The sequence below is a fragment of the Macadamia integrifolia genome, unplaced genomic scaffold (assembly GCF_013358625.1).
Source record: "Macadamia integrifolia cultivar HAES 741 unplaced genomic scaffold, SCU_Mint_v3 scaffold_197A, whole genome shotgun sequence".
Classification (NCBI taxonomy): Eukaryota; Viridiplantae; Streptophyta; class Magnoliopsida; order Proteales; family Proteaceae; genus Macadamia; species Macadamia integrifolia.
Genome location: NW_024870638.1, coordinates 58,898 through 81,588, shown reverse-complemented (window position 1 = coordinate 81,588; position 22,691 = coordinate 58,898). Strand labels below are relative to the sequence as shown.

Genomic DNA, 22,691 nt, shown 5'->3' with positions numbered 1-22,691 from the left:
ATTGTGTTAGCTAATACTATTCTACACATACGTTCATTTATACGTACATATTAAGATTCAACACTTATTCTACTTCATGTCATTTAAAAGGAAAAGAGAATATATGAAAACAAAAAGACAGGTGTTGGGCAGCACGCTCATACGTTTCCATCCAATATTCCAAATTTTTTTTTTCTTTTTTTGCTTTTGGAGATTTCCTTTTAACCTAACTTCTAAACTTTCCGTTTTTTGCCTTCCATGGTCAAATGTTTTCGTCTACAAAATCCCCAAAAATCCCTCTTTGCTTCACTGACCACCTGACTGACCTAGGAGGGCCTTTCTTCTTCTTCTTCTTCTTCTTCTTCTTCTTCGTTTTTGTCCGCTGCTCGTTAAAATTCCATGGCCTCAACCCATCTTTCTTCGTTCTCGTCATCTGTAGAGAAGACCCATCTTGTCCCTTCATTCCCGTCTCAACAACACCTTTCTTTCTCTCCGAAAACCCTCCAAAACCCCTTGTTTTCTCCCAAAACGTCATGTTCTCAATATCTCTCGCATACCCAGAAACCTCTTTTTAAGCTCTCTTCCAAGAACCCAATCTCAGATTTAATCTCTTCTCAACAAAACCCAGATGAGCCTTTCCTTCGTTCTGATGATGACGATAAGCCCCGAGAAGAATGCGGCGTTGTGGGTATCTACGGTGATCCTGAAGCCTCCAGGCTCTGCTATCTAGCTCTCCACGCCCTCCAACATCGTGGCCAAGAGGGCGCTGGAATCGTCACTGTCAATGATGGTTTGCTTCAATCCATCACCGGTGTAGGCCTTGTATCTGAGGTCTTCAACGAGTCTAAGCTGGATCAGCTTCCGGGCGAATCTGCAATTGGACATGTTCGGTACTCCACCGCTGGCGCTTCCATGCTCAAGAACGTTCAACCCTTCGTCGCTGGTTACCGTTTTGGCTCTGTTGGGGTTGCCCACAATGGAAATTTGGTGAATTATCGCTCTCTCAGAGCGAGCCTGGAAGATAATGGCTCCATCTTCAATACTAGTTCCGATACAGAGGTTGTTCTCCACTTGATTGCGACATCAAAAACTCGTCCTTTCTTTCTTCGAATCGTCGAGGCCTGCGAGGTGCTCAAAGGAGCGTATTCGATGGTATTCCTCACAGAAGACAAGCTGGTTGCAGTGCGTGACCCATATGGGTTTCGCCCTCTGGTGATGGGAAGGAGAAGCAATGGTGCTGTTGTGTTTGCTTCTGAGACCTGTGCGCTTGACCTCATAGAAGCAACCTATGAGCGGGAGGTTAATCCCGGAGAAGTGTTGGTGGTCGACAAAAGTGGGGTTAAATCACTCTGTTTGATGCCTCATAAGGATCAGAAGGCTTGTATCTTCGAGCATATCTACTTCTCTCTACCCAATTCTGTGGTCTTTGGTCGATCAGTATATGAATCTCGTCATGCTTTTGGGGAGATACTAGCCACCGAAGCACCTGTGGACTGTGATGTTGTGATAGCTGTGCCGGACTCCGGTGTGGTTGCGGCTCTTGGGTATGCAGAGAAGGCAGGGGTTCCTTTCCAGCAAGGACTGATAAGGTCACACTATGTGGGGAGAACGTTCATTGAGCCTTCACAGAAGATTAGAGACTTTGGAGTGAAGCTTAAGCTTGCACCAGTTCGGGCGGTACTAGAAGGGAAGAGGGTTGTGGTTGTGGATGATTCAATTGTGAGGGGGACTACATCTTCCAAGATTGTTAGGTTGATCAAGGAAGCAGGGGCCAAGGAAGTTCACATGAGAATTGCAAGCCCACCAATTATTGGCTCTTGCTATTATGGTGTGGACACACCCAGCTCTGAGGAGTTGATTTCTAATAGAATGAGTGTAGAACAGATCAGGGAGTTCATTGGGTCTGATTCGCTGGCGTTCTTACCTCTCAATAGCTTGAAAAAGTTGCTTAGCCATGATTCTCCAAATTTTTGTTATGCTTGCTTCTCTGGGGAGTACCCTGTTCCTCCTAATGAAGTCAAGGTGAAAAGGCTGGGTGACTTTGTGGATGATGGTTTGAATGGCAGTTTAGAATTGATAGATGGAGGTTGGATTAAAGCCAACTAAAATTCCGATTGTGGGGAAGGTTAATGGACCAAGTAGTGGTCGTTGGTCATTCTCCTGACAAGATTTTGCTTGCAGACCTCTAATTTAATCTTAGGATGCTTTTGTCTTGGATTGGGAAACCAATTTGGGGAATATCTTTATATGTTTATTTGCTAGTCAGTGAGAACAGGTATTTCAAAGTCTAAATGGATCATATTTGTTTTCTCTTTAGAAGATTTGAATTCTAACTGCTACTAGCACAGATCCAATCAGGTATAACCTTATTGTAACATTTATTGGCAGATAACTCTATTCAGACCATAAGATAACATTGCAAATTTTTGGTTCAATTTGATGATCTATAGATTCTATATCACAATTTATGAGTTCAGTCCCTGTCCATGATTATAAAAATAAAGTGAATGATATGGTTCTAATAATCTGAAAAGTCTGGAGATCTGTTCTGTTTTTATTTTTGTTTTTGTTTTTGTGTTTTTGTTTTTTTGTTTTTTTGTTTTTTTGTTTTTTTTTTGGTGTATACATATTGAAGCTTGCTTGTGTTCTCAATGTTGAGTATCATGCTACGTAAGTGCAAAATAAAAACAGAACATGGAATCTGAGAGCCATGTAATTCAGGTGTCGAGTATGAGCAGAATGCATAATTTGAAATTTCATTATATTCTTAGAGTTTTGTATTTTTTTATAGGGGTAAAAGTTTCTAAATTTTGTGCTCTTTCTATTTCCTTATTGTTTTATGCAAATTGTTGAGTTTACTTTAAAAATTAAAATGTTCTCTCTTTCAAGAGATTTCGGTAGCATGGGGTACTAATCTCTTAACAATAGACTTCTACTTTAACGTTCATTTAGGATCTCTATGGTTGGGTTTAAAATGTTATAATGTAAATTAAAACAAAAAATAGAATAGAAACTTTTTCAATCGTTACCAACAATTTGTTTGTAACTAATGAAAAAACATATTACTTGTTTTTGGTAAAAAAAATATCACAAAGGAGAAATTTTACTGACCTTTCAAATATTTTCAAGATAAAGTGTAGTTATTTCCTGTCATGCTATTTGGTCTTTCCTTGTTAGAAATTTTGAAATATCTTTTTATCATTTTACATCCAACCAAACTAAGGAAAATTAAATTGAAAGCAACTCCTTATTACAGGTTTTTTTTCTGTCTTCTATTGTGGGTGGATTCAGGCCTATTCCATTCGTGGTGTGTACCATCATTTAGTTATGATCTAACAAGGGTTTCAGGACACTTTTCAGTTGCATTTTTCTTCTCTTTAGACTTATTAATTCAGCTAATTGGCCATGTAATATGGAAAACAAAATGATGAAATAAATGTAAGTTTTGACATTAGATAATACCATACCATGGATGAGGGAAGAAAGCTGGAGGATGCCTTCATCACTTGTAGGATGGAGAGGATTGAGATGAAGTTGTTGATAGGAAGAGGGTGGGATTTTTGTCTCAAATGAGGTTGATAGTAATGAGTCATATGTCTCTCCTTGATGTTCCAGAAGTTGCATGGTTTACTATTTTGTGAGGGACAAGGGCAGTTCCAAATCTCAAATAGCTGACCTAAGGCTTGGTTCCTGCCATCAGGGGTGGGATTTTCAGGTCATTCAACACTTCTGGCAGCCTCAAGTGGCATTTCTTGGAGAGTTAGCTCTCTGTGGTGCTTCCATTAACTGACTGGGTTTAGCTTGTTTGTATTTTCCTTCCTCCTACTGTTCTTTCGAACAAAGGTTTATGCTCTTACTGGGTTTGTGGTTGTGGTGCTCTTGTTAAACTTCCATGAATCAAATTATCAGGCTTATGTGTGGTTCTTTGTGCTTTTTCATCCTGTGGGTAAAGCATTATGGTGTTTTTTCCTGGTGGATGAGTTTATCAGTCTCTCTTCTCCGTTTTTCCTTGGTGCTCGGTTCTGTAACTGAAATGGTTTAATGGACATTACTGCATGTTTGTTTTCATGAGCTCTCAGCATTGAAGATTCAGACAATTTTCTAATAGAAACTTAAAAGTTGTTTGGATTCTATAGACTCCAAAGTGGTGGTGTGTGACTCTCTTCCTTAGGTTAGGTAATATTTCCATGCAGAGAACTCCTTGAAGTTGGAGTCAGATACTTCATCTGAACTTGTAAAAAGAAAGTCAAGAAGTAAAGAACTATACATTGTGGATTTGTGAACAGTAAAAAGCAACAAAGTGAGCATCACAAATCAATCACATATCTGGTGGCTAAGTTCCAATTTAATTTAGTTTGATGAACATTCTGTGTCAACTAGTATATATTTAACTGTGGAAATATGTCTTAAATCCATTCCAGCTTCTTATTGATTGTAACCACTGGAAGATTGTCAGTCTTCTCACCTGAGGATGGGAAGTGCATTTGATATCTTATATGGTTAGTCCCATGAAGGGGAAAACAGTATCACATGCCTCATATACATAAACAAAGGGCCATGTTTGTTCTTTAAAGTCATGCTTGATTCCTATAAGCACAAAAATATTGTCTTTCCAATGAATGATAAAACATGGAACTACAGCTCTATTTTATATTTCCGTTTGTTATCTTGATGTTTGAATCTGGCATTAGTAATATGGGAGCTGCATTATTGAATTTCATCTCTAGATCAACATACTATTGTTGGCATTTCAAATTTTCTCCCACCGGACCACTTGGACTACTGTTTCAAAGGAATCACTGGATACTGTCCTTAATTTCTTAGAGCTTGCAATCCCTTTAGCTGTTGTGGTATGGTTAAGTCATTCACTTTACGTTCTTATGTGATCTATGTTACAATCCTGAATTCCTTTTTCCACCATAATGTAAAATTATAATTTGGAGATGTGGTCATTTAGCTAATGGTTCTCCCCAATTTGGTTTGCTTCCTTGTCCAAAGCTAGAAGCCTAAAATCTACTGATTAGGTAGCCTCAGGTTCATGTCTAACCATTTCTTTAGATTTTCCTGACTATGTACAAAATTGAACTATCATTTCCTTTGCTTGTCACCTAGATACTTCATGGTTCTATGATTCTATGATTCTATGGTAAAGTGAGTTTCCACAATAAATATACCTTTTACCTATTCTTGTTGAGTTAAACTAAAAAGAACATTCATCATGGGAAATGAAATAGAACCAACATGATATAATATACAATTTTACAAGACATTCAGTGTGTAATTCTGTTCCCATGTCATGCATTCTATTTGTTGATGTCCTGTGATGATACAAACACTTGAAAAGATCCTCCCTAAGCATATGTGTTTTGAGTACAAAAATCTAAGGTTAAAGCATCGCTTGACAACGTTCCGTTTCTGCTGTTTTTATGTTTTCTTGTTCCCAAAAACGGAGAAACAGCCTAAAAAGTTTTTGATAAAGTTGTTCCGTTTCACCCGGTTCTGGAAAGCATAAATCAAAATTTATGCCTATTTACAATTCTAGAAACGACTTTGACGAAACAAGTCCGACTTGTTTCGTCGTTTCTAGAAATAAATTTTAGAGAAAAAAAAGGTCGTTGTGTCCGATAAATCTCTCAATTATTTAAACATAAAAAGAGGCAACCGCAAGCTCTCTCCCTTCTGAGCATCCGATGAAACTATTGGGTTTTTTTAGTGGCATTATGTCTGCAGTGGCATTATGTCTACAAAAAATGTTTCGAGAAATAGGTTTATCAAACATCAAAAAATTCGTTTTTGTTTCCGAAAACGTGAAAATCTGTTTTTTCTGTTTTTAGATGTAGAAACAATAAAAATGTTATCAAACGGTGCCTGAATGTTTGCCACATAGCTTCTTCATTGATTTCTTAAGGCATGAAGCACAGAGCTGAGTTACAAACAATTAATGAAGCAGCAAAAGGGAGTGAGTGAACTTTAAGCAGTTACTGGTAGCGAGGAATCTTGTCATTGATCCACACAACTCAGATACTCAGCTTGGTACTTAAAGCTCCCATCTCTGCAGATAAGCAGAGGGTGATGTGAACAGAAAATGGTTCAAGTAGGCGTAATTGGAAATAGAATTGGCCTCCATGGATTCCGATTCTGCTAGAATTGGCCTGAACAAAAGCTAATACATATCAGCCGTTCTGATTCGACTAGAATCAGCGATTTGATTTTGATTCCTCAAACCATATGTGTGAAGAAACAACATGCAAATAAAATTAGTGTGCTGGTAATGAACACATTAAAGGTATTTAGGAGCAGCTCATATATATGATAAATTGAAAGAAGTTCATTCAAGGTGGCAAGGACTTGTGCATCAAAAACCTTGGATGCAGCAAGATGCAGGTCCAAAATGACAGATGTGATGATAAAAGATTGCATGGATTAAGGCAGACAAGAAGTATGATTCTTGTTTGCCTTTGGATTTTTCTTAAAGCCAATTCTCAGTTCATTCATACAATGACAACAACAGACTAAGCTTTATCCCAACTTAATGGGGGTCGGATCAGTTACAAGGATCCATGCAAAACAAAGTAGGGAAAAATGGAGAAAATAAGAGTCGGTTGACTGATACGAAGCATAAATACTTAAGCTTCATGAAACCATGGCAACAGAGATGATGGAATCATAGATTGATCAACAAGAACTTCATCGTTAACATGGATTAGGAATGGCAAGAGGTTTCTGTTCGCAGAAGGATAGTGCTTTCATCAATCTGGGACCATCAACTGTAGAATCAATTGCAAATGATGTTGATGGTAGTAGAAGATTGTTAGAAATTAAGACAAAGCTGCAAGTACACATTTGATTCTCTAACCAGTAATTTGGTTGCTGCAAGAGCTCGCACCATTTTTGCTACATCTTTTCCTACATTTGATTCTCGCCCCCTGAGACCTCACTCATGCAAGTGCCTTGTGCACTGGGTATGCCTTTTTTTTCTTCTACTTCCTTTTCATTTACACTTCAAATGTATCCTCCAAGCTTACAAAACGAAGATCATGAGCAAGCCTACAAATATGGCCTCAAGATCATCCTTTTTTGCACATAGTTTTTCAGGGATATATTAGCTGCTGCTACAGGATTCGATTACTGTTCTTTCTTTTTCAAAACTGAGCTACTCAGAGGCTTCTCTCTGATATTTTTCTTCTTCAATCTCAATTTTTTTTTTCCTTCTCATAAAGACCCATCTACAACAGTTCACATAGGAACTCTTACGCTTTTCCATGATGTTTTGTTTGAATTATATTTATACCAGTGGATGAATTGATTCTACAACCCCCAAAGAGATAGTCGAGTTGGCAAGGGATCTTCGCCTTAGGAAGCATGTAGTTCTGAGTTCAACTCCTCTTATCTCTTTGGGGCCACACCCACTCACGGGGATGTTTAGTGTTCTTCATATTTTTTGGTAAAAGTTGAATAGTTCTCATCCAACCCCAGTATAACCCGGTCCATGTGGATCATACACCCTTTGAGGTCCCTGAGCTTGACTCCAATATCTATAAACCATCCTTTCAGAGTTTTGAGATGCATGGTTTCCATGATAGATGAGCCCATCTCCGATTAGTTCCCTTGCTTCTGTCCACTGCTGGCTAATTTAACTGCTACCATGGTTGACAATAAAATGTCTAGTTCAACACAAATCACACTTAATTCAAAGAATTGGAGGGCAAGCTTTAAGCTTAGAAGAGAACAAGAATCCATGTAACCAACCCCATTTAGCTGAGATTCCCCTATCTTGTTGGCTATGCTTCTTTCATCTTACTGTTATATGCCTTCTCTCATCTATCTTTTCTTCTCTCTCATCTCTCATCTCTCATCTTCTTCTTTTTTTTCATGGATCTATGTAGCCGACCCCCATTAAGTTGGGATAAGGCCGAGTTCGACCCCATTAAGCTGGGATTAGGCTGAGTTTGTTGTTAGAGAACAAGGGATGGGAGTGGGATTGAAAGAATGTCAAAGGAATATTTCCAGACTGAGGACTAGAAAGAAGGCTTCCAACAAGTGTGACAATGAATAACTAAGGTTCCATAACAGATTTATTTAAAGGACTGTTAAGATCTCTTGACCCTCAAGTCTGTTGCAGCTAATTAATCAGTTCTTGCTCATTTCAAGGCTGGTCCGAATTCATCGTCTCAAGCTGTTCAATTGCTGCTTCAAAATTCTAGTTTCAACCTCAGTTGCTCCACAGGTGGATCATCGCTTCATTTGTTGGCTTGAGATCCATCCTCATTAGGCTGATACGAACTTTTGGTGCAGTATGGTTGCTCCTTTGTTAACGAACAAGCTTGTTTAATGTAAGGAAACTCAAAATTCAGAAACTGAAGTCAAGCAGTCCTATTGATATGCTAATTAGGTAAGGTAAAGATAGCTTTCATGTTGACAATCCTATATAAATAATTTATGATCCAAGTGTTCTGTCTGAATACTATGTTTGGGAGATATCACAAGTCCCCAAGCACAAAAGGGCAAAATATCCTCAGTTTGCATTAACCAAGATCAGTTTGAGCATGTACATAACTCTATGGAATGACAGTAACTTTAATCTACAGCCATGGCTTCCGAACCACCACTAACATCCTCCAAGTTGATCTTCTGCTCTTCCATAGCAGTCCTCAGTTCCTCAGCCAAACTTTTCTGCTCCTCCTCTATGGTGTTCTGCAATTCATCCACCTGCAGGAAAAACAAAAAAAAAAAAAACAAAATCAAATCAAAATAAAATATAAGCAAGAGAAAGTAAACCTTGATCATCTCAGATGATATGTACAAGAATGAGGGCAACAAAAGTATGACCGCACATATAGGCTCGCTCTAACACAACAATCTTCAGATAGCAAAGCGTTATTGACTACCAAAAGAGAAAAGCATTCATGTTTCAGAGAAACACAGTTCAACTCGTCGAAGTACCCCCAATACTCAAATTGCTTCAGGTCATCTAGATGAATTCTTTTCTGACATAACAGGTTTCAATAAGTAAATAAAACTATTTCATTGGTTTCTTCTTCTCCTTGCAAGTAAAAGCTGTGGAAGGATCCTATATTCTTGCCTATCATAAGCTAGAAAAGAAACTCACAGATATGCAGGGGTATAATTGTGGAGGAAATCTGGTTAAAACCACCTCTATAAAGGTTATGCAACTAACAGAAATGAGACATGTATAGGGGCATATACGAGAAATGAATTGTAAGATCATGAATATACTGCCATGCCCAGCAAACCAAAACATGCCTGCGCTCACAGAGATACCAAAATGTATGTATGCATATTAGAGTAACTCTCAATGTCTCCGCACTCTTTCTTTTTTTTTTTTTTTTTTTTGAAGTCTCAACCAAGGTTTAAAGTATCGGTACGCATCGGCTAACACGTATCGGTATAGGTCGTTATTGATACGATAATACTGATACAGCACATGAAAATTTAAAATTTTTTTATGTCGATATGTATCGTACAATATATACCGATAAGTACCGATACATACAGAAACATAAATTTCCCCACTATATTTAATTTTCCATAAAGTATTGGTAGTATTGGTAGTATCGGTAGTGATGAGGCAAAATACGTCCCCTTCCTCAGCACGATTGAAGGTGTATGCAAACCTGAACAGAACTGACCCACTACCTCAGCCCTACATCAAGCCGTGCTGCCGCCTCAGCCCTCCATCAGTACGTGCTTCCACCTCGGCCCTCCATCAGTCCATGCTACCACCTCGGCCCTCCATCAGTGCGTGCTGCCACCTCGGCCCTCCGTCAGGCCGTGCTTCCACCTGGCCCTCCGTCAGGCCGTGCTGCCACCTCGGCCCTCCGTCAGGCCGTGCTACCACCTCGGCCCTCCGTCAGGCCGTGCTTCCACCTCGGCCCTCCATCAGTCCGTGCTTCCACCTCGGCCCTCCGTCAATCCGTGCTGCCACCTCGGCCCTCCATCAGGCCGTGCTTCCACCTGGCCCTCCGTCAGGCCGTGCTTCCACCTGGCCCTCCGTCAGGCCGTGCTTACACCTCGGCCCTCCGTCAGGCCGTGCTACCACCGCGGCCCTCCGTCAGGCCGTGTTCCACCTCGGCCCTCCGTCAGATCGTGCTGCCACCTCGGCCTTCCATCACGCCGTGCTACCTGTCACCTCGGCTCGGCACAGTCAAGTAAGGCACCCAAAAACGTGCACGCATCCACTCCTACATTCAAGGGACATGATCCCTGATCACGGGGGCCAGACTATCCACTACACATCATCAGAGACGTCCACCCCTCTTACGACTTGTACCTCCGATATCAAAGGGGAATATTCCCAGAACATGCCCTGGAACCTGGAATATTCCCAGAATCATAGAGCCACTCCCCTCAAGGACTCTACACCTAAACTGGACTCTCCACAAATGCCCCTCCTTCTCTCTCCATCAGCAGCCTATAAATATCAAGGTAAGCCTCCATCAAGAGGGATCAATCACTCACTTCTCTTATTGGAAAAGCTCTCTTGAGCATCTACTGTGGAAAGATCTGACTTAGGCATCGGAGAGTCCCCCTTCGGGTCAGCCCGGCTCTCCCCTGTCATCTCTTCTGTGCAAGTCGGCCAAAACACCAGGAACTGCAGGGAAGATCATCTAGTCAATACCGCATCAGGTAGTATTGGTAGTATCAGTATGTATCGACTTATACGGTACGATATGGTCATACAATAGCCAAGAAGGGTCATTTCTCAGCAAACATTATCTTTTGAGAGAGGTTTTTGTTCCAAAGTTGTTGCTAATCATTTTTCTCTCTAACTAAAGTGGAAATCAAGGTTGGGAATCCATATTACACCCATAAACAATAACAAAGCAAGTACAGTACTCTTCACTAAGTGTTTATGCATAATATGTTGTATATAGCTTTTTACCTTTTTTTTTTATGCAAAAGTGTAAAAAAAAAGTGTTTCCTATCTATTTATGTGTGTATCTTTAACGTATCTTCGATATGATACAATACCCTCCAATACATATCTTAATTTTGGCCAACCGATACTTTAATCCTTGGTATTAACTTAGATATTATATACACATATAGGGGGAGGGTTCCCTCCACTACCTGTGTGCAATTTCAGGCCTTGGAGGGGGTCTTCCGGGGAAAAACTTAAATAAAGGGGGGGGGGGTATATAAGACATTTCACAAGGGGTTTGCTATAGTAATCTTAGTCTTAAAAAGGGGTGGGCGCATGCAGTTTCAAATTTCAGCTGGCATTGTGCAAATCTTTTACCTATATATATATATATATATTTTTTTTTTTTCACAAATAGAATAACTCACCACATGTAACAGAAGAGCAAACTGTTTCTTGCGAAGCTCCAAAGTCCTCGAACCAGCAGTATTCTCAGCCTCCAGTGATGCAATTTCTTTCTCTAGATCTGATATTATCTTCTGGGTTTCTGATCTTGGGGGCTGCATAGCAATCAATCTTCTGATTGCTTCACACTCCTCTTTGTGTTGCCTTTCAATCTTACTCTCTTCAAGCTGCTTTTTCAGATCTTCTATGTCAGCTTGTGTCTGCAAAATCTGTCGTCGTATCTCTTCTTGCAGTTCATTGAAATTTTCCTTCTCCCTAAGGTTTGCATCAATAACAGCCTTACTCTTGAGAAGTGGAAGTTCAAAGGTATTCATTTCCTGTAGAAAGGCTTTATACAGCCTTTCACAGTCACTATAGTTATCCGAGTCCTTATCAACCTCAAGCGCAAAAGAGATAAACTTCTTCTGAAGTTTCTTCAAGGGGGGCTCCCCCCTTGTGGTTGTTGTACGGGTGAGTAGCCTATGTTTGATGATGGTGTCATCTTCAAGGGGACTAAAAGCGTAGTGTGCTGTCATCTCTTCCCCTCTGCTGGTGACTTTCCTTCCTTTTATCAACATCTGATCAGTCAAGTATTAATTCCTCCTCTGCAATAGAATGATGTAAAATTAAGTTTGCAAGTTTCCTAAACTGAAGATCAACATTAAGGGGAAAGAAACAGAGTCTCAGCTAAAATAAATGATTGGAAATGTAAGAAGAATGCAACTACCTGCAAGTTTCCACCTTTTTTTTTCTTTCAAGGATTTGAAACAACCACAGGGTTGAGTACTAGAATTCAGAATATTTCATGTCAATAGATTCTCAAAGGCAGTAACTAAATGCCTCCTAGAATTATACTAGCACCTTAATTATTTTACAAAAACCAAGCTTTGCACTAGTAAAAAAAGGCAGAGGAGCTATCCAATTCTAATCTCTTTCAATCTCAACTATAAAGTCTAGACTGAAGGAGTGCGTGACACAGGGTTGTGTTGTGTGACTGACCAGTAAGTAGTTGTTGGGTTTATATTTTGTATTCTGCAGGGCCAACCGCAGTTAAGGTTGTGTTTGTATATGTTTTAATGGGTCAGATCTGAGTCCATCACATGTACATGGCTAAAATTATAATATTACTGGATCCATCACATGTACTGCAATTTGAATGATGTCCCTGGTAAGAAGATCGTAGATCTTGGCAATGATACAACTTTCATAGAAGACATGATATGGGGTCATCATGGAAAATCTCAAAGTGTAATTCTGAGAGGGAGAAAGAAAAGAAGAGGAGAAGAGAAAAACAACAAAAAGAAGCAGGAGAAGAATACGGAAAACAAAAGAAGTGCCAAAGACGGGTACCAAGATGCTTGTGCAATAAGATCTGATTATTCTCTACCATCCAATACGACCCATTTGATACTTCTTGGTTGACCGGGGTTCTAATAACTGCTACGCAGAACTCCATGCCTTTCCCCCTCACCTTCTTATCTATTTTTGAAGTGCTGACCTACCTTTGGGGTCACTGTATGATTAAACAAAACTGAAAAAATTAACCAACATGATCTTGTCAATCATTAGTCACAACTCATAAGCATGGCACACCGTATGAACTGTTAGGATGATACAATTAAATGTGTTATCACTCAAGCATCAATGGTGTTCCATGGTCATGATACTTATGACCACGCCCGGGTTTACTATGCTCTAATAATAGCTTATAATTTGTCATTTCTAATCAACCAAATCATCTGAACTGGTCCAACATTTGTGTCAATCCTACAACAGTATCCATCTGATTTGAGGGGGCAACAGCAATGATAAATTGAAAAGTTTTGAGTGTTGGGTTGATAAAAAATTTGACGATCAACAATGCAAGATATTATCAAGAGCTTAGGTGCTAATCCAAGAAAGACCTTCCTTGTAGAAAACATGGTGCTCCTATTCTTACTAAATACTAGTGTGTTTCCCATCTATGGTTAGGAATGATTTTAAGGGCCACAACCTTGGGCGCCAAATAATAATAACTTATTTTAGAGAGTAACTTTTATTTTCTTTTGGGGTGACTGAATTCTCTTCTTTTCTAGTGCCCTCTCTAACTCTCTAGAACTTGAAAGCTGGGGTGGTGAAGATGCTGCCAGCCTCAGAAAATTCAGGAATATTATCCAGCATGTGACAAATTCTCTAGAAGCTCAATACCCAATAATGCACGGATCGTAGGGGAACCAATGATATGGGAAGTAGGCTGAACATATGACAAACATCTAAAAGGAAAAATTCAGAGAATAGGCCACTTTACAACACATTTCGTCAAAATTTGATCATATAACAAGACAGTATGCAATTCTTTGACATTAAAACGATCTTAATGCAATTCTTCAACATTAAAAGGATCTTAATGCAATTCTTCGACATTATAACGCTCTTAAGCTTGTAAACATTTCCCCAAGAAAGGATAACATACTTGAGTGATCCCCTGTTCCCAAAAAAAAGGGAAATGTTTTATAAAGTCACTAAATAATCTAAAGAGGTCGAGCTAGTTATATTCAAAGTTTCAATTTCGAAAAAAAGGAGAAGCATCTCAGGTTAAGGCCATCAATATCTTAAAAATTCAATTTGGTGGCCTTATGTAGGGTAATACACAAGTACTAGTAGCATCAGAATCCAAGATCATTGCAAAGTTTATCAACAAGCAACACCACCTTATAGAGATTTCGAAAATCTTCCAAAAGACCTATTAGTTAGAGCTTCAATCATTCATAGGTTATTTCAATAGATGAAGAGAAATTGAACTTCCCCAATCCTTTTAAGGGTTACCCAGTTATGGACATGACATTAGCTTCATCATATTCACCAGTTGAAAATAAGTAAAGGAAGCAGGAGTTGAACAATGGAGTGAATCAGGTGCATATACGTACCCAAGTAGCAGAAACAGGAGTAAACAGATCAGGCGTTGTCGTCCCTACAGTTTGGAGATTGAAGTTTAAATCCAATTCTCACCGAGTCTTCAACTTCAACCCTACCAAAACTGTTGGGCATCAACAAATATTAATCAAGATGGTGATTCAAGTCTCCATATTATAGCTTTTTGATTTGTCAGAAAAGGGAGGGGGAGACTAACCCTAAGTTTGGAACCCAAGGCAAGACACAAAATCAAATCACTCCAGATCGGTTTGTATTGGATTGGTATCAGTATCGGCGGAGACCAATACCAATCTAGATCGATTCATATCGACTTGGATTGGTTGGCTTAATCCCTACTTTTAATTAAAAATGATCCAAGATTGGCCAGGTCTCAATATCAGCCGATACCAACAATTCGGCCGATCTAGAGATAGAGGATAAAATGAGATACATGAGATATTATGCAGCCAGAAATGAAACCTAGAAGATCGTTGGTAAAGAAAAAGCAAAGAAGCACAATGACCTTTATGTAAACCATACAAATGAAGGAGAAAAAGAGATTTATCGGATAGCCAAAATAAGAGAAAGGAAGAGCATGGATTTAGACCATGTTAGATGCATTAAAAGCGAGGATGGGAGAGTATTAATACAAAATGATGAAAAAATTTTGGCGAGCAGGGGTGATCATTCAGCAACCTACTTAATGGAGATACCTTAACTGATGGGGCGGTTTTGGGAGTGGAAGTGGACAATCATCAAGCCAACATAAGTCTTGGTCATCTACAGTAGGTTGGAGAGACCAAAGTTAAAAATGCACTACGAACGATGAAAGTCGGCAAAAATTCGGGACCAGATGAGATCCCGATTGAAGTGTGAAAGAGCTTAGGAGATTGAGGGATATCTTGGCTAACCAAACAATTTCCAAAATTATTTGCATAAAGAAAAGGGAAATTTACGGTGCCACCCCTGAGAGAATGCCACTATTAGAGAGACACCCCCTGCATAATACCAAATTACGTTCGCACCCCCTATCGTCAGTCTCTGTTAGGGAATATACCTTAAATGCTGCCATCAATTGGATTATTTTTATTTTTTTTAAATACCAAAATACCCTCATAATAAGTAAACTACCAAGTATGCCCTTATCATTCTTCTTCTTCTTCCCCAAATCAAAGAACCAACCCCTACTCTAGTGGAATTGGCTTCGAGTAGAACTCTTTGCCTTGAATGGCCTTGGCAATCTCCTCCTTGGCCAAATCGAAGTAACCCCTTAGCTTATAAGCGATCCTTTCATTTGAAATTGAAGGCTCGGACACACCTTCTATGGTTCTATTGCGATTCTTGGCAGTATCAATAGGTGTTGCTGGGTATGTTGGTTCATCAGTAGTGCTCAAACTAGAGAAGATACCCCCAAGAGAATCAACAAGTCCTTTCAAGAAACTCATCCCTTTTAAGACAAAGAGTTATATTAGAATTATATTTGCGAATTTAAAAGAAAAGAAAAATCACTGCAGGATATACGTTACTGGTGTTGAATTAAGTTCAACATGAAGTCAACTCTTGCTCGAATGTGATTTCTAATTGGTAAATTTCATAGGAAAAAACTCCTAAATGATCGAATCGACTCAAAGATGGATAGGTCTGAATCTCAAATAGCTCTTTGTGTCCGTGGCCAGTCTTTCTTGGGTGGGTTCTCACTAATGGCGTTGATGATATTAGAGTCGAGAGGGATGAGGTGATGGGATTGGGCTCCGACCAAACACCACCGATGAGCTTGATAACAGGCTTCAAGCTCCAAAAGGCGGTGCATTTCTTTACTTGGAAGGCACCAGCGCCAATCAGGATGAAGGTGAAGGGTTAGAGTCAAATGGGATTCACTTTAAGTGTTTTAGACAAAAGGGTAAAAATGTCAATTCAAATCCTCACTTAACAAAGACTGACACAAGGGGGTGCGAGCGTAATTTGCTATTATGCAAGTGGTGTCTCTCTAATAGTAGCATTCTCTAAGGCGTAGCACTGTAAATTACCCTAAAGAAAATGCCTGATGAGTGGAGAAGCATTGTAGTTCCAAATTACAAGAATAAATGTGATATCCATAACTGCAATAACTATAGAGGTATAAAACTTATAAGTCATACTATGAAGCTTTGAGAAAAGGTCATTGAAGCCCGCTTAAGAAGATAAAATAATATCTCGGAGAGCCAATTTGGTTTTATGTCAGGGTGATCTACAACAGATGCTATTTACCTTCTAAAGGAACCTTCACATGGTCTTTATAGGCCTCGAAAAAACCTATGATAGAGTCCTAGGGAGTTCATACGGCATGTTCTGAAGAAGAATAGGGGGTTTATGTACCTATGTGGATATTATTAAGGACGTGTATGCGGATGTAGTGACAAGTGTCAAAACTGCTGAGGGCCAAAGTAGTGAATTCCCAATTACAATTAGGTTGCATCAAGGATCAACACTAAGCTCTTATTTGTTTGCACTCATTATAGATGATCTAACCAGACACATTCAAGACGGGATCCCTTGGTGCATGTTATTCGCCAACGATATTATTCTAATAGATGAGACTGTAAAAGGGATTAATACTAAGCTGGAGTTATGGAGAACATGCTTGGAATCAAAAGGTCTAAAGATAAGCAGAACAAAGACAAAATATATGAGATATAACTTTAGCCAAATTAGGACAGTTGATGAAGCAATGAAACTCGAGGAGCGAGAACTGCCACAAAGTAATTGCTTTCGATATTTGGGGTCAACCATTAACAATGAGGAGGATATAGAGGATGATGTTTCTCATAGAATTAAAGTACGCTGGATGAAATGAAGAGGTGCAACGGGAGTGTTGTGTGATAAACACATGACTATTAAACTTTAGGAAAATTCTATAAGACGATGATAAGACCAGCTATGACTTATGGGGCGGAATGCTAGACAATTAAAAAAGAGAAATGTAAACAAGTTCGGCGTAGTAGAGATGGGGATGTGTGGTAAGAAAAGGAGAGAGTAAGAAATGATTGTATCAGATCCAATTTGGGGATCGCATCAATCCAGGACAAGCTCCACGAAAGCCATTTAAGGTGGTATGAACATATCCAACGGAGACCAATGGATGCACCAGTAAGGAGAAGTGATCAGATTCAAATACAAGGTGCTAAGAGAGGAAATGGCAGACCTAAACTGATTATAAGAGAAATGGTAAGAAAAAGACATGCAAAATCAACCCAAGTCATGGTTCAAGAACTCGTTTCGACCGTATCCCCAGGGGTCGAAACGATGTCCTATGACTTTCAAAAGTCACAGGTTTCGACCATGTTTCGACCAAATTCGACGAAATTTCCAATGTTTCGACCAAACCAACTAGTTCCAGGTCTTATAAAAGTTGGTTTGAAAAGAAACCCAAGCTTTCATTAGCAGAATTCAACCCTCCCTTTTAGTTTTTTCTCCTAAGAGTGGAAAACTTGAGGAAACAATGGAGATTTCCATTTTTTGCCTAACAAAGTTGAATTGAAGAGTGGTTCTTGCTTCATCTACATAAGAAAGACAGCTTGGACCAAAAAGGTAAGTCCCCACTTCCCCAAAAATCATTTTTTTTTTATAGAATATACTTGTAAATAGAGTAGAATTATGTAAATTTTTTATATATTACTTAGGAGGACCTAATCTACACATTCATGGTGGCCGAATTTTTTTTTTTGCATGTTAATGCTTTTTTTTTGTTTTTGAAAATGCATTTACCTACAACATATTTCAATCAACAACTCAGCATAATGATTACCGAACCTTTGGTTCACCACACAAGTATAACTTTATGCGTTTTTTTTTTTTTTTTTTAATGAAACTAATGATGTGAATGTGTTAGAAATGTCTAAAATAAGATGTACACAAGAAATCAGGAAAAAAAAACACTGTTTGGGGTTCGAAACCTAAGTTTCCACCAAATTGGAAAAAAATTCCTGGTTTCCTCAAAATTTCCCAGGTCTTGACCGAAATTTCAGTCTCCGCAAGGGTCGAAACCCAATACCTTGTGATGGAGAACCGGTAGGAGTGGGGAAGAATTCCCTGAGATAGAGTCTCAGAGTTGCAGGGGAAGGGAAAAATCGCACTAAGAAGGGGGAGGGGAAAAGAATCACGCACACACGCCCGCAGGCTCTCAAATACTCACACTCAATTCATCTTTTTCAATCTCTAATTTTGTCCGCCGGTTACAACCAATATATAGGGAAAATAAAAGGTATAATTAGAAACCAACTGAAATAAGGAAACTACCATAACTAAGCAAACCGACACTACTAAGACTCTCTAAATTATATGTGAACCCAACTTGCTAAAATAAAGTGAATAAAATCAAATAAAAGCCAATCTTCCTAAATAAAGTAAATTTCTAAAATCCTACTAGACCAAGGACTCAATATGGATCCACGCTGGATACCCAGATGGGTATGGATAGCTCCATGGGTGCAAATCTACATCACCTTGAACCTTGAACCTTGACCCAAGTATGACTGTAGATAGAGTTGTTTGGAGGATAAAGACCCATGTATCCAACCCCTTTTAAGGGTATATTCCCGAGATGCTGCTCTAACCTTTTGTTTTACCACTCATTTTGCTTCTTTTACCTCTTCATTTTTCTTTACTACCTTCTACTGCCTTTTCTTCTATTACTATTTGCTTCTACTGGATCCATATAGCCGACCCCATTTAGTTCAAAAAAGATTAAGGTTGTTGTTGTTGTTGTTAGAGGTGGTAGAGATGAACAAAAAACCACAACCCACACTATATTTGGACATTAGAGTCATTTTAGAGGGATTAAGAGGATTAAAGGGGAGGAAAGCAAGAGAATCAATATATTCTCTCAAGCCACATTCAAACAATTGTCAAACAACATCATCAAGAGACCTCATTTGCCACAAACCCAATAAATTTTATTGCACAAGAGAGTGAACCCACTTCCTATAACAATCATGACTGATTAAGCTAACATGTCCGCCTCGGTATTACTTTCACAGGCCAAAACTCAAACAATTGCAATATAGTCTCATAAAGAAACCGAAAGTGCCAAAAACCCAATGATTTTTAATGCAAAAGAGAGTAAGAACCCACTTCTTTTAGACCTTCGCTTTTTATAAATTTGGGACCACACACAGTTGATCCCATCCCCCCCCAAAACAACCACACAAATCACATATTGCATTACAAATGCAATGCTTTCATCTAAAAAAAAGGGGCATTTCCAAAAGAAAGCTCGTAAGACGCCTTACCTGAGAAGGAAGCTTGAGACTTGTTTGAAGATTAGAACTCAGAAGCTTGGGATGAAATCAATATTAGAGACCAACAATTTTTGCAGACTTGAGGGGCCGAGTTGAGGGCCTGAGGTCTTAGGGTTTGGCTTTGGCATCTTCAGTTGTGGGAGAGGCAGAGAGCAAGAACGGCTGACTGTCTCTGTCTATGAAAATCTCTTTGAAAGAACATAAATGAAACCTCTTAGGTGCCGTTTGATAAAACATCTACTCCTAGAGAATGTTCTTTTCACATAAGTGTGTTCTTTTTCAATTCCATGCTATGAGAATAGTCTGGTGAAAAAGAAACAGTATTTGGTAAAACTGTTCCAGAAGTTTCTTTAGAAAAAGAAAAGAACAGAAAAATAGTGTTTGGCACACACACATACAAAACCAATTCTTAGCACTAAAACCAATAATTACAGACACGCCATTATGGTCACACTTAACCCAAATTGTTAGATCAAACACCAAGAAATACGAAATAAAGAGACAACAGATTCGCACGACACAGAGATTTAATGAGATCCACACACCAATGTGATGTGCTACGTCCTCGGGCGAAGAAAAAGATGTTTCACTATGCAGAAGAGAGATTAAACCCAAGCAGTGGTGAGAAAACTCGCCCTAAAACCCTAGCTCGAAAACCCCCCCATAATACAATGACTTTCTCAACAAGACAACAGTACATTATATACTCCAAGTCGCGGGTCGACCTATCAGGTTGCAATCGATCTGGTCGAACCATACCGCGGGGGGCTACACCCCCATATGAGACAAACTTAACACAAATTAATATGAAACATTGTTAGGCTAGTTTGAACATGATTGAGAAATCACTAAGTCAGTATAGTCTGGCTAGCTAGAAGAGTAGGTATTGTTATTAAATGGGCTGCAAGTCTAGGACCAGAAGTGCAGAAGTGCAAAACTACAAATTCTTAATGATTTAGAAGCGCAAGAACCAAACCTGGCCAAAGATGAAGCCGTCATCACCCAACCCCGACTTCCTACACCAAAAAGAGGCTACAAGTGGTGGTTCTTAATGGCACTTTACACATTCTTTGTTCTCTCAATCCATTGCAACTTTTCTAGGGAGACTATTATAACAAAGGTGGAAATAGCAAGTGGATGCAAACTATTGTTGTAACTGCAGGCTTTCCATTTGTCCTCTCCCTTCTAATCTACTTCTACTATAAACCATCTATCCCAAACCATACCAATACTTCCAACAATAGGTCACCCTCTATCATCACCCTCGTACTCCTTTACACCTTCTTAGGTATATTCAGTGCTGGTGATAACTTGATTTATGCATATGGGTTGTTATATCTCCCTGTCTCCACATCTTCTCTTGTTTGTGCAACCCAATTGGCTTTTAATGCACTATTCTCCTATTTCATCAACTCCCTTAAGTTCACTCCTGTTCTGGTTAATTCAGTAGTGCTCCTCACCATCTCTGCCTCATTCCTTGCTCTCCATACTGAGTCCAATGGAACCACAGGAGTTACAAAGGTACAAAATGTGATTGGATTTTAAGGTGCATCTGCCCTGTTCTCCCTATTACTTTCACTTACCCGCCTTAGGATGTTCTGAAAAAGAATAAATTTTCTGTGATATTGGAGATGCAAATATACCCCAGCAATAACTGCAACATGTGTTTGCTTGGTGGGCCTTTCCGGTAGTGGAGAATGGTGGAGTCTAAAGGGCGAGATGGAACAAATTGGAAGGGTTAACTTATGTGATGATCTTAGTTTGGACTGCTATGGTATGGAAAACTTTTACAGTTGATGCACTGGGTTTAATATTTGAGGTGTCTTAACTCTTTAGCAATGTCATTAGTACAGTATTTTTGCCCAATTGTTCCAATATTTGGTCTGTTATTTTTTCACGACAAAAATGATGGGGTGAAGGTGGTTGCTTTGATTTTGGCTATCTGGGGGTTTATTTCTTACATGTATCAAAATTATCTTAGGATCAATCACGATTTCCCCCTAGGATTTCACAGTATAGATTAGAGAGAGGGAGCAGCGCGCGGGCGTTTTGTTGGTTCTGCTTCGAAGAAGAAGAAATTGATGGAGAAGCAACAAGAGTGAAAAACAGGGCAGAGAGAGAGACCTGCGATGGAGGTAGCGTCTCATCCTTGTTAGGGTTCCTTGCGAGGGTGGAAAGCGGAAGAAAAAAAAAACACAGAGAGAAAGTGATAGAGTAGGAACACTCACCTGCGAGTAGAGTCAAACTTCACCTGCGATCCGATTCCACACCAGAGCAGCTGGGAAGAGCGAGAGAGACGAAGGGCCAAAGTAGAGGGTTTTGGGTTTTGGGTTTTGGGGGTGTTTTATCGGAAATAAGATGAGACTTAAGTATACGATAGCGATCCTGAACACGGTTTCAACTATCGGTCTCGTATTTCCTTATAAAAAAAAAAGCCTATCGGTCTCGTATTCATCCTATTGAATCGGTATTAATTGAGATCGATCTCCGATCCTGACTGATTTGGATCGGTATTTCCTATCATTTTAGGGGTAAAAATCGTAAAATGTAGGGGTGTCAATCGGTGGGTCTGGCTCGGTTTCAGTCCGGGTTTAGTCGGTTTTGGTGTGGAAAAGTTGAAACCGAAACCGAACCAATAAGGAAATTCCGGTTTCGGTTTGGTTTCGGTTTCGGTGCGGTCTGGTTTCGATTTGTCTTCGGTTTCTTAAATCGATTTGTAACCGGGTTGGTTTTGGTCCAGTTTGGATTCGACTTTCCATACAAATGTTTACAAAACTATGCAAATTTTGATTTTTTTACTGAATTTTGGAGTGTTTCGGTTTCTTACCGGTTTGGTTTCGGTTTCGGTTTCGGTCTGGGTTTTGAGCCGGTTTCAGTTTGGTTTTGGGTTCATCCGGTTTCCTGTGCGGTTCGGTTTGGTTTTGGGGTTGCAATACTCCAAACCAAACCGACCCAATAAGGCTTCGATTCGGTTTGGTCTGTGTTGTTATCGGTTCAGTCCGACCGGTTTTACTGGTTCGATTTAAGAATTGACACCCCTAGGTAAAATGATAAATATATATATGTATATATATATATATCTAAAAAAAAATAAGAGTAAAATAGACTGATCCGATCCAGATCGATATCGATCCCCTAAATCCTTGATCTGACTCTTGAGTCTAATTCAACGAGTTTGATTGAATAAGAACAACTATCACGGTTTTGGTTTTTTTTTT

General features: G+C 39.4%; 2 protein-coding genes across 5 annotated transcripts; one reads left to right on the top strand and one right to left on the bottom strand.

Moving 5' to 3' along the window:
• Window positions 1-244: 244 nt before the first annotated feature.
• Window positions 245-2,414, top strand: LOC122071199 (amidophosphoribosyltransferase, chloroplastic-like). Its single transcript, XM_042635517.1, has one exon. The coding sequence runs from the start codon at window positions 379-381 to the stop codon at window positions 2,083-2,085; it is 1,707 nt and encodes a 568-aa protein (XP_042491451.1). The 5' UTR covers window positions 245-378; the 3' UTR covers window positions 2,086-2,414.
• Window positions 2,415-8,372: 5,958 nt separating this feature from the next.
• On the bottom strand, window positions 8,373-21,857 carry LOC122071215 (THO complex subunit 7A-like). 4 transcript variants are annotated; one of them, XM_042635531.1, is made up of 4 exons: window positions 21,702-21,855; window positions 14,212-14,321; window positions 11,290-11,910; window positions 8,373-8,688 (listed from the first exon to the last, which is right to left on the bottom strand). In XM_042635531.1, exons 3-4 carry the CDS (start codon window positions 11,881-11,883, stop codon window positions 8,557-8,559), a joined length of 726 nt encoding a protein of 241 aa, XP_042491465.1. In that variant the 5' UTR covers window positions 11,884-11,910; window positions 14,212-14,321; window positions 21,702-21,855; the 3' UTR covers window positions 8,373-8,556. The 4 variants fall into 4 exon arrangements, with proteins under 4 accessions (XP_042491465.1, XP_042491463.1, XP_042491464.1 ...); XM_042635529.1 differs by lacking the exon at window positions 14,212-14,321 and adding an exon at window positions 19,465-19,776 and having other exon boundaries at window positions 21,702-21,854; XM_042635530.1 differs by lacking the exon at window positions 14,212-14,321 and adding an exon at window positions 19,465-19,661 and having other exon boundaries at window positions 21,702-21,854.
• Window positions 21,858-22,691: the final 834 nt, after the last annotated feature.